The sequence below is a fragment of the Diorhabda sublineata genome, chromosome 9 (genome assembly GCF_026230105.1).
Source record: "Diorhabda sublineata isolate icDioSubl1.1 chromosome 9, icDioSubl1.1, whole genome shotgun sequence".
NCBI lineage: Eukaryota > Metazoa > Arthropoda > Insecta > Coleoptera > Chrysomelidae > Diorhabda > Diorhabda sublineata.
Window position 1 is genome coordinate 8,445,036 of NC_079482.1, and position 12,907 is coordinate 8,457,942.

At 32.4% G+C, this 12,907-nt stretch overlaps 1 protein-coding gene across 6 annotated transcripts in view; it reads right to left on the reverse strand.

Annotated features, from left to right (window-relative positions):
* Window positions 1-359: 359 nt before the first annotated feature.
* LOC130448722 (uncharacterized) overlaps window positions 360-12,907 on the reverse strand; it is a 90,409-nt gene continuing 77,861 nt past the window's right edge. For 5 of the 6 annotated variants that reach the window (XM_056786211.1, XM_056786209.1, XM_056786213.1 and 2 more), the window contains 3 exons: window positions 9,748-10,014; window positions 9,231-9,487; window positions 366-2,467 (listed from right to left, as the gene is read on the reverse strand). In XM_056786211.1, coding sequence (XP_056642189.1) covers window positions 2,097-2,467; window positions 9,231-9,487; window positions 9,748-10,013 — 894 coding nt within the window. In that variant the 5' untranslated portion in view covers window position 10,014 and the 3' untranslated portion in view covers window positions 366-2,096. Of the gene's footprint in view, window positions 2,468-9,230; window positions 9,488-9,747; window positions 10,015-12,907 lie in introns of all 6 variants that reach the window. The other variant, XM_056786207.1, reaches the window with a different exon arrangement.

Below are 12,907 nucleotides of genomic sequence, written 5' to 3' on the forward strand. Positions count from 1 at the left end.
TAATACCTTTCCTAAAAAGTCGCTTCATCGCTTCAGTAACAACCTACAAACTTACAAGTAATCTTTGATTGGTAAACTATCAACAACAGTGTTTGACATCAGAGCCCACGACAATTTGAATAAACATTAAATAAATACTGTAATGAATTGTCAAAGTGGCAACAGCCTACTATTCTAAAACTTCGTAATTGAAAACAAGATAGAGGTGGTCATTTCCAGCATTTATTATGAATCGTATTACATTCTACATCTTCACTTTTTTCCACTCAATTTATTGACAAAATTATAAATTGTCGTGTTTATTTTTCTTTTCTCTGCAGATATTGATCTTGGGAAAAACATTTTAAATAAAACAACTATTTTGTGTTATAATTTCATTTCATAAAACATCGTTTTGAACAAACTTTTGATATGAAATAAAGTAAAGGTTGCTGATTTCATTAATATTGAAAAAATACCCTTGTTTAACCTTTCGAAGTGTACGAAAATTTCAGATTTTAAAGTTTCTAGTTTTAGTGAAATTTTAGAAAAAAATATGAACTCAATTTGGTCACCGCCTTTTAAGTGTGACATTTCTAAAAGGGTGTTATAGTTTTGTTATAGTAAAGACCCATCTGAATTTCATATGCACTATCACCTTATTTTTGTTGAATGAATTTAGAAACACCCTTTATATTTCTACAATATATCGTAAAGTATCGATAAAACAAACACTACATTGTAAAGGTTATTGTGCACATATAAAATCAGTTTACATCAAGGAAAATAAGGAAAATGAAAATATTAATATTTGATAAAAAGATTATTATTGTCTTTTTTAATATATATGCATCATTATATAAAAGCTACCTTATATTATCACAAATATAAATAAATACATAAAATAGAAATTTAGCAAAGAACTTTTGAATAAGTCATGTTGAATATTTCAAACATAGATCAACTTAATCATCCATATTTCGCATGACTTACGTTCAAATTGAATAATTTTCTCAAGTGCTACACACGCATTTGAAAAATAATAATTTGAGACAAACCCCAGCTGTCCAAATATTAAAATTCAAAATAATAAAACTGTTAAATGTGAAGTACTTGAATAGACATAAGCCAACTGAAGCTAAAAAAATTCTACATATCAGAATAGATATTGATATAACGTCCTTTAATATGTATTTAAAAACTTTTAGACAGTGGGCAGTAGCGAGAGATGTACGATAAATAAAAAGTACATAGTATGTGATAAAAAGCATTGGAATCATTATAACATTCTAATTGTCAATGTTTTTAATATAAACTAAATACTAGTTTCATGTTGTGTCCAAACTATAGTCGACAAGTCTGATTTAGGACAAGGGATGTTTAAAAACTTTAATACCATTAATATAATTTAGAAAACAATGTTTTTCTTTGTCAGATTATATAGCTTAACGGAAAATTTATGGAGCAATATGCGATAAATAAGGTCCTTGTGCTCTAACATGAGATTTTCGGGTGATTGAACGGGCTTTCGGAATCAGTTTAGGAATGTTCTTTTGTTTAAATTCAGATTAGGAAGGTGTGAAGAAAAAAAAGAACCAAGCTACGGTCAGAAAACACAAAGACTTTAAATAGAATTTGATTCCAAAATTATATCCTGAGAAGCTTTCCAAAAATCAAATTATTAATTCCCACTTTTCTCGATGTTCAAATTTCTAGCTAGACTGATCGATTTATTATCATTTAATTGGATTTGAATTCAGAATACCCATAAGCTCGAAAATACATTAATGTTTAATAAAATAAATGAATCCAAATGTTAATAATTTTCTATAATAAGGTTCACTATATATTAAGAATTTACATAATGAAATACATCTCATTGATAGTAAACTATTTATCGATAGATGTAAGCAGCTCTTCATGAAAATAGTGAATGTTCAAATATATCAATATATTTTCACACGAATAACAGAAAATCTCAAATACTGATACTGAGATAAATTTTTGAAAATATAGTCATTCCATTTCCATATAGAGACAGCCTACGTTTATTAGCACTTTTGAAAATATCCTTTTATTCATTATAATAGCACCATCAATTCAGTTTTTTTTAAATTTCATGGATTATAATATTTTAAAGCCGCTGCCACAGCTGCCTTGGCAAACTCAGTATCACAAGGACTACCACCCCAAAAAGGTCCTGGACAACCGCGTTGCTCGAAACATCTCTCAGGATAAACATTCGTATCAGCCGAACAGCACGAAACTACTGCCCATACACAATTACTTGGACCTGGAGGATCTTGAGTTGGTGGTGGTGTACTTGTAGTGGTAGTTGGTATAGTGCGTGGTGGTTGTTGCGCCGATTGTGTAGGCCTAATTTTGAAAATTTCCCTCATCATATTTTCGTCAGCAGCGGAAAGGTGTATAGAATTATCTGCTGGTGGTCTTGCCGGTTTATCAGAATCACTAATACTATTAGAACTACCTAGAAAAAAAAAATAAAAAAAATTATTATTGATTATAACCTAGCATGACATTGAAAGAAGCTCCACGTCTAGTTTCGGCACAATTTTTCTAGGTCAAAAGCTTTTGCTTTGCGTGATACATTAATAAGACCATCAATTTTGATATTAATATTTAAAAAAAAATCATTTCTATATAAGAATATAATACTACATTCTGTAATTGTCACTTATGTAAATTTTCAATTTATCCACGTGGCCCTCTTTCGCTTATATTATTTCGGTGCATCGGGTTGAGGTCGGGCGACTGTGACAGCCAAATCATTATTTTCAGTACATTCTTTCTTCCTAGTTTTTCAAATACTTTGTGCAAAGCTTCTAGGAATGCTTGGGATCGTTGTCATGCTGAAGATAAATTTTCTGCCGCTCCAGCGCTGGCCAGAACATACTTTTCAAAATCCCTTCAATTTTTACCAGATCTCCAGTCGCCCTATCTCCAAAACATCACCAAGCTATCACCGAGCCTCCGCTGTGTTTTGCAGTAGGGATTACACATGGATCTAATATCCGTTATTTCTTTGACCTGCGCACAAGCACTCTTCTCTTAGACCAAAAACCTCAAGCTTTAACTCATCACTTCATAAAACTATCTCCCACACTTCACACTTCCAATTTTTTTGTTCATCAACCCACTGCAATCTATTAATTTCATTTGACGTCTTTAAAGAGATTTCTTCACTGCCACCCTTCCAAAAAGGCCTTCTCTCAATCTCCTTTTCACTGTAGAAGTACTCGAAGCCAGATTACTAGATTCCTTGGTCTGAGCAGCTATATCTGGGATCGTGAATCATCGATCACGTTTACTCATCAATACAATATGTTCATATTCAGCAGTTGTGGTGTTTCGTGGTCGCCCTGAACGTTTTCTATCGCCAAAGTTCTTGGTGGATGCATATGTCTTCACGTTGTAGCCCACGGTATGTCGAGGTATTTTAAATCGGCGCACATACGTAGATTTCTAGGAATTAGGCGGCCATAAGTCGAAATTCCAAAATTCGACTAATGACAAACAATTTTTTTCCTGGAATAGTAGACTACCTGACGAACAATAGCCAACCCCACCCACATACCTAGACTGCGCAAGCGCGCTGCATTACTGGTCGAAACTTGATGTTCGCACTTACTGCACGTGCTACTTGACGTCCTTTTCGTATATCATTTTCTTCAGTGAATATTTTATGTGTCGTGTCATATTTGCTTGTTTAAGTGATGGATACCAATAATACAGGTAAGCCTTTATACAATTAATATGAAATTGTATTAAATATATTGTCAATAAATGACTTAATGAGCCGTCAATAATACCCTTTTTTAGAAATGTTTTTTCTTTATTTTTCAATTTCAATCAAAAAAAAACTTTACTTCCGCACCTTTCCGAGTTACATTTTTGATTTCATTATATAGTATAAAGTCTTATAAAGAAAACTGCTTAAAATCAGTTGCTAGTTTTAAAAATAAACGAGTTTGAAATTCTTTTGACAAAAATAGGAAAAAATCGGATTTTATGTTTTTGTGTTAATATTATTTTTTTATTGTTATAGGTTCACCTGGCTGCTCGGGGGTGAAAATTTTGACTCGTAAATACCTCTTCGATAAAATGAACGAGCAACATTCATTATCGATAAATGAAAAAATTAAATATTTAGAAAATTATTTACTCGTGTGTTACGGGGACACAGAAGAACATAAAAATGTGATAAAAAAGAAGTTTTCGTATTTTAAATGTGATTTGATAAAGAGGTGGTCTCGGACGCATAGAATACTTGAAAACTTTTTGGCGGCCAATATTTCTTGATTGGAAGGAACATTTGAGATCCCCGTACACACGCATCAAAGGCCAGAACGACCTACCAAATCTTTTATCGAATCTAGCGAAAGAACAAAGAGAAGAAAAACTGAAGGAGTCCACGCATCTTACGACGAAGAATTAATTGTTCACACGGCACAAGTAATTTTACAAACAGAAGGAAAAAGAAACGCGACTACTGTGATTGTAAAAACAGACATTCAAAGTCTAAAGAAATAGAGCCCCTTACTCCTCTGCAAGCACTGACAATGTTTGTTGAAGCCGATTTGACCAGAAGACAGTACGAAATTATTCGAGCAACGAACAAAAGATTCTATCCACATTATGAATTATTATTGAAGGCCAAAGAAGATTGCTACCCACCCAAGGAGTCATTACGAGTGACGTCTACAAGCGCAGAAGGAAATCTACAATCTTTATTGGATCACACTCTAACCAGATTATCCCTCTTCTTAGAAGAAGTCTTACTCACACTTGATGCCGTTGAAAGGAACTCGTTACTGTTAATCTGCAAATGGGGTTGTGACGGCTCTCAACAAGCCCAGTTTAAACAAAGACTATCAAACGAAGATGAATCTGATGCTAATATTTTTATAAGCTCATTTGTGCCTCTACGAATTGTTTGTGGTGAGGATAAAAGTAAAATCGTAAGGCAAAATCCAACTCCATCTTCACCTAGATATTGCCGTCCAATAAGATTTAGATTCATAAAAGAATCTACGGACATAGTTTTAAAATTACTACGGTTAACGGAAAGGTCTGCAACGCAGCTACAGACACCAAATCGACCAGCAGATGTTATATATGTGGAGATATTGAAATCAACTACGATCTCGAATAAAATATTTTTTGATAAAAAATCACAAGTAGGTGCGCCTAACCACCTTGCACCAACAAATAATTTCGATAAGTTATTCCAAACACAGAATTCTTTTTATGTAACTATTTTGTAATATAAATATCACATAAAATAATTTTGGCCGCTTAAATCCTAAAAAACGATCTATGTGCGGCGCTTACTTCTGCCTAGACTATGAAGACTTGCTATTAATGCACGAGTTTCAATCGATAATTCCTTGGTTTCACTCATTATAAAAATTAAAAGTCTGAATTTGTGAGAACGGAAATAATTCGTACGAACACTTATTCTTGGTTTTTGAAACACCGTTTCAACTTTCGCTCGACAATAAGAATGAGAAATTTGTTAAAGTGTATTATTTTGAAATTTTGATTATGGGGTGGATAAAAACGGTGATCGGTATATAAGGGATAAAGAAAATCAATTATAATCTCCTTTAACATTGATAACAAATTGTTAACTCATGGAAACCTATTAACTTGGCCTACCTACTCTATACTAAATTTTCTTACCAATAAACCTTATCCCGCGAAAAATAATTCTTGCGGAAGAATGTTAAAGGTAAGAATAGTTTAAATAGGGATAGAGGGCCTATTGCTTACAACCCACTCTATAGTTTAGTAGTTTGAATGAAGTTTCCCGTCGAAGAAGTTTTCCCGCTGAAATTATTTTTCGCGGGAGAAATGTAAAAATTTGGTATATAATAGTCAAGTCAATAGGTTGTAGTTTACCTTCAGTCTCTGAAGACGATAACTTGGTTCTCGAAACGCACTGTAGATGGTGCAATTGTGAGTGTTGGTGTAGTGGTAGAGTAAACTGTGTGTTCAGTATTTTGCTTTTTTTATAAGAACAAATAAATCAGAAATACCTGATTGCGGAATTATATCAGTATCTAAATATTTTTTGTAAAGTATATGTTCAACATATTTTTTATAACATATGAAATTAATCACTATTAAAATATGATTTGATTAAAATTTTAATGTCCCATTTGAAACGTGATGGGGCTCTTATACGAAATATACCAATAAACGTTCAGAGAAGGAAAATCTAATTAAGAGATTGAATACAACAAACATAACTCATTATGTCAACTATTCTAGTTAGAAACAAGACTAATTTCTGCAACTTTCGGGTAAATTTAGACTATAAATATTATGAGGAGAAGGATGAGAAGTATAATTTATCAGCAATAAAAATTATATAGAAGCAAATGTTTGATGCAACAAATGTGAAATTATAAGGGGAATGAACAAGTTTGAGGGATCCATTAAGAGATTATCGGGAGAGGAAAAATATGTATGCGAAAAAATTACTAGATTTTCGGTCAGACAATCCAAAAAATTCATGAAATAGAGTTTGGTTGGTAAATATTAAATCTGATCAAGACTATTCGTTCTGGCGCGTTTTAAAAAAATGAAAGAGAATGTGTCTTGTATCCTTTGTGGATTTTTGAACGCCATACTAGATTTTTATATACATAATATAAACCTCATGGAATATCAAATTTAATACAGCGAAACTGATTTAACAGCAGGAAAAAGGTAGCTGAATAGTAGGACGAAGATGTACCTGATTTTTTTTACAATTATTCTCTTATCAATTTTGTAGGTGTTAGAAATTTGAAAAAGTATTTTATGTATAATTTGCACAAAATTGTTTCCAAAACAGATTAAGTAAAATGTAATTGCAACATAAGTTGAGACAACTCTCTAGATTTGGGAGATCTAATTTCAAAAACAGATCTGTAAACTTAGTAATTAGTGTTAAAGTGGTAGACTATGAAGAATCTACTAACTGTATGACATTTAATAAAATTATTTATCAAACACATATCAGTTAACAGCTGAAAAATTTCTACAACCTGACAATTTTTAATTTTTGTCTTCGTATTCATTATAAATTAAATACTCTGTTAATTTTGTTACTAAGACAGATACATACATGTAATACTTCAACACAGGTTGAAAAATCTTATTTTCACTATGTGAATAATAATAAAAATAAGAAACCTGAAAGCATGGCATGCAGTTATAAGTCATTTTCAACAAGAATTTGGAAGTATTATGAGAATTAAGCATAAAGTCGTAGGAAATGAGAATCAAGTATTCGACATATTGCTTTATTTTTAAGGTGATGGTAATATATAATGTTGAAAAATCAATGGTCAAATTCATCGGATGAAACCGTTGTGCAACTGTTGCACAACCCTATCGGAATTGTGCGCTGGCACATACACTACAAACTTTTAATTTGTTCTACATAGCGGCAGCAGTAATGAAATTTGTTGAATAGAGTGTGTTCTGTGATCAAACGTCAAGTTGTTACCTTTAGAAGAAAAATGATTGAAATCGTTTAAAAACATACAAAAATCGATTGGAGCTTTTATTCTCTATAATTTCATTTCGAATTATAATGACAATGACATTCGATGATGGTCCCAGAAGTACCTGTCCCAATAAAAAAAAGTTTGGGAAAAAAATATTGATTTTTCAACATAATCTCCTTTAAGCTCAATATACTTTTCCCAGCGATGTTCAATAAGCTCGATACGCTTTTTATAATAAGAATCGTTAAGCTTCTCAAAATAGCCAATAACTGCCGATATCACCTCTTCATTATTGGAAAATCTTTGAGCATCGAGCCATTTTTCAAGTCTGGGAACAGAAAATAATTCGAAGGGCTATATTTGGCGAAAAGGGTGAATGAGGTAGCCATTAGAACTTCAATACATTAATTTTGGCCACTGAAATAACGGATGTATGAGCTGGTGCATTGTCTTGATGAAAAAATACTTTGGTCTTGCGCACAGCTTTTCAATTAATATGCGATGTACCACACTATTTGAAATGCCTACTTTGTCTGCTATCTTGCGCACTTTTAGTTGCCGATCATCCAGTATAGCTTTGTGGAGTTTCTTCAACATTTCAACTCTGCTACCCAATATTTTACTGTTGATATCAAAGTAGCTTTCTCACCCAAAGTAGAATCTAGTTCATCTTTTATATTGGTTACGCTGAAACTTTTCAAATTAAAGTCTTACGTCACCAATTCTTGCCATGTTTACAAATTCACTGAAAACATTTACTATTTATAGTTGCCATACAAATACTAAGTTAAATAAAACCAAAATAACTTCTGTTTTGGAAATATACCTGTCATAAAATAACAAGACACAGAGCACAAAAAATCTTGACAGCGAATGTTATCTTATCTGAATACAACTACACAACTTCGTTAAAATGTGTTATAAAATTCGAACATTGCGTTGAATTTCATGAACATGAGATATGTTGTTCAAGGACTCATAAATTATTGCAAGATAACCAATATAAGCCACAAGATTTAAAGCGACTGGAAGACGACCATAATTAATTCAACTCTAAAATATGAATGATTGAGTAGATGCAAAAAAATGAATTTTCTTGCTAATACAAAACCGAAGGCAACTAAAAGTTGCTTGAATCAAAGTGAAATGAAGTCAGTTTGTTATGGCATAATTTATAATTTCAAATCATATACTTTCTGACTACAAATTGTTACAACGCACTTGCACAGTCTTGAAAGTTTCTAAATTTCAGCAAGTAATTTTAAGTGCTCCCTTTTTGCTGTAAACAACATAAAAGCATTAATGTAGAATCGAAACCATGATGATTCTACCCCAAGACGTTGTAAGGGTAGGAGATTATATGAATTCTGCATATTAAAGGATAGTAATCATAAAAAAATATAGTTTGAACAATATCTTTTCATCTATTTCAATGGCAAATGAAATGAAGCAAACCCACCGTGAATAGAATCATCGCAGTGTCAAATAACTATTATGTGACAATAAATTTGTCTTAAAATAAAAAGAAATGTTACAATAAATACAAAATTGAAATTGATAGGAAAAACGCAATTATAGAACGATCAAGAGCTTTCAGAATGTTGTTATACTAATTAGAGATAAACTGTGGCATGTTAAGAATATATTATGTCTATTCTAATGGAATGGGTCAAGTACTCTAGAAGAAGGCTCAAACGCATATTAAAATATTCATTCTTTTTACGGGAATACCTTTATTCCATATTGGTCTGTCGTCGTCATCGTCGTAATTGAATCTATCCACTACATTGACTGATGGTGCTTGCGTTGATTCTGGCTGCTCCTTTGGAGGAAGATAAGCAGGCCCCATATACGGTGGTTTATCCTGACCTCCAAATGGTTGAGGGGCGAAGTAAATAGGTATGCCTCCACTTGGTCCATAGATAGGAATAAAGTATGGTCTATTAAGAGCATAGACTGGGGGTCTCCAGATAGACATTCTGGTAAATCTGAAAAAGAAGTAAACTATGATTTGAAATAATCAACTAATAACGTGTTTACTAATTATTTGTCATTTATTTTGATTCATACACCTAATCTTGTATTTTCGTTTAAAAATTTCGATACGACACTATATACAATTATACATGTCGCAAAAATTGATTCAATTTCAAGATTTCGTTTGATAAAAAAATTACGACTGCACCAATTTAAAAATGATTATCTATATACATATGTATATCTGACATTTGTTTTCTAAAAAACTCACGTATGACTTTGATATTCCGTATGTTCCGCGTCCCAAGGAGCGATAGCTTTCTTTGTCCTATCTAGCGTTTCTCCATTAGCCTGGGGTAAATTTTTAGTCGCAGTCGTTGAGGCAGCTATATTTTCCCGTTTCAAATCTGTTGCTCGATCGGCATTGTTGCCGGTTTTATGGTATCGATTTTGTGCTGGTGGTGGCGAGTGTGTCGGACCGGCACAGGCTGCCGCAGCTAAAGCCACTATTGCTATTGCCAGATATTCTAAATTCATTCTGAAACAATGGAAAATGCGATTAGTGGAACTGTGAAATCGTTTGATGTGGGAAAAATTACATATATAATAGAAGCGGTCTATTATAAAGTGTCACAAAGTTGTCACACTGAGCTTATGTTGCATAAAAAGTTTAGTCTTTGTGAATGTAACAGTAGTAGATAGTATTAAATTTATTACATAAGCGAGAATTATATATTATAACACCGAAAAACCGTTTATGAAAAATGTTTTATTTATTACATTCACAAAAAACCCCCCTTATGTTGTAAAATATTTAATATTTAGTAATATAAATAATATTATGTAATATTATTTACATTAAAAATATTGATGACAATATGTTCGCAAAAATATGGTGGTTCTCTTGTTTTTTGCGTATTATTCCTATTCACGTTTAACAAATTGAAATAATGTCAAAGTTTCGTCTTTATGATTTTGAGTCTTAACTCTTCGGAACCTGCTATTGCGTATAGAGTACGCCACCTCAAAAAATGCGCTCAATTTAGAATTTCTTAACCTGTTTGCCCGCTCCTTTTATTTATCCTCATACGGAACTTTGGTACTTAAGTACGTATTAGCTTAGCGTTAAGTATGTCAAGGGTACGTGTGAAAAGTTATAAATGGAATTTCTTCGACCATTGTACAAAATAAGGAGTCTTAGGCCTGGACGCCTGTCAATACAAATTTTAACCGATTAATAACATCTTTTGGCAGACTAGGTGCAATAAAGCCGTACAAGAAATTATAGGACGTAATTTATTAGCACTTTATGTTGCTGGGCACCCAGATTATCATTTCCCTTCGGTAATAGTAGGTATTAGGGATTCCGTCCTCATAAAATCCAAAAAAGATTACTCAGAGAGAGTTAGAGGCAATAGCTAAAGCAATCTTTGATGAACTAGATGAGAAAGAAGTGGTTAAAGGGTGCGACAATGAAGATGAAGCTGAAGAGGTTGTTTATAGTGACCATGATACGAATTCTGAACAGCAAGCCGACGATGTCAAGATATTGACTATTATCATTTAAATGTCATAAAACCCATCAAATAATCCATAATGAAAGGTGAAGAAAAAGAAACTATTCACAACTGAGATGATACACTATATAATTATATTTACAAATATATATATATTTCATCTGTAACATAAAATTACTAGAGAAAAAGAGAAGCAAAGATAACACTAAAGATGAGATATTGGCTCTTTTTGAACTTTTATTTCTATCTGGCGTGAAGAAACAAAGCCACACAAATCTCCGAGAATTCTGGAAAACAGACAGTAGCAGATTGAAAATGTTTGGAGCTTGTATAAGTATGAGAAGGTTTTTATTTTTATTGTAGTCAATAAGAGTCGATAATGAATGGTAGACCACAACATCAAGCAACAAATAAATTAGCAGCTATTAGAGGTATATTCGACAGAATTCGTGTTCAGCGATCTCGAAAACCCTCTGGAAGTAAGTCGTAACTAAGTTCCATAAGGCTCCTGTAAACGACGTAAAAATCGACCATCCTGGGCTACAGGTACCTCTCAGATCATTGGTTTGATTTTAGTGTTCAACGATCTCAAAAACCTCTAGGATGTATGTATTTGACTAGTTTTATAACGAATTTCCACGAAGCTCCAGAAGATCACGTATATTGTCATCACCATTGTGATATTCGGGTTTAATTATCTTTATATTTAGCCAAATTTATAACGTATTTCCATAAAACTTCAGGAAACGACGTATAAAACCCCGTAAATCAGATATCTCTAAGATCATAGTCGTTGTTATTATTATTATGTTCAGCAACCCGAAAAACTTCCGAATAGAAAAATTGAACTAATTTTCCGAATTATAAAATTTTTATTTTTTAATAATTTGCAATGCAATGATATTTTCATTTCTTATTCATACATTTCGTTCACAATGTCTCCTCGCCGGAATCAAATGCGGTATTTTCTGCTAGGAAATTCCTGAATTTTCCCTTTTTTTAGAAGGTAAGCGACCCCAAGCAGAACAAAATTTGACATTTTAAATAACAATATCTCGGAATTATCAGAAAATGATCAATATATTTATAAATATTCTTCATACATTATAAATTTTGTCAATACGTTCGACATTGGTACGATTACATCTCACTTCCATTTTTGTTCCGAGCTTACTACTTAGCAATTTACTTATATCGTTCAGGACAAATTTCCCTTGTGTAGTCCACGTCGGGAGATTCTAATGGAAAGCCAATTTATCCCTGGGATATTTTACTCGGGAATACAAAAAAGGAATTCATTTAATGATTCTAAATTCCAGTTGATTTGTATTATCTCTTGACTATTATTTGTGTACCGAAAGAATATCGCCCAAGCCATAAAAAGATAATGATTATTGATATCAATCTACATGTTTCTACTGTATTGATAATACTTGTCAGAATGCCATAAAATTTGTGTTATATTAAGGAACATATAGGGCTCAATTCACGATAAAATAATGATAAATACTAGGGATAAACTTAATATAGGGTGATAATATGAGAAAATCGTAGAATTTGTATTCATAGCTACGCTCTATATCAAATAATACACCCTGCAAATGTCTCCCAAAGTACACATTACGAACTCATCGTAAACACTCATTATCGCCGCTTCTTTCACTGTTCCAGAAATAAGTTGTATGTTAGCTCGTTATTGCTGGAAGCGTGATGTTTTGTCATTCAGTTAGCTGTAATGTTTTGGAACAATTGATTACATTTGGTATATTCTCTTAAGTATGAATATAATATCTGGAAATATGTACGAGGTTATTTTATTTATCTGGCAGACAAAGGAGAATATGTGTGATTGAATCACGTCCTAAAACGTTGTAAGGTATGAAAACCTGCATTTACTTGTGTTTTTAATCAGTT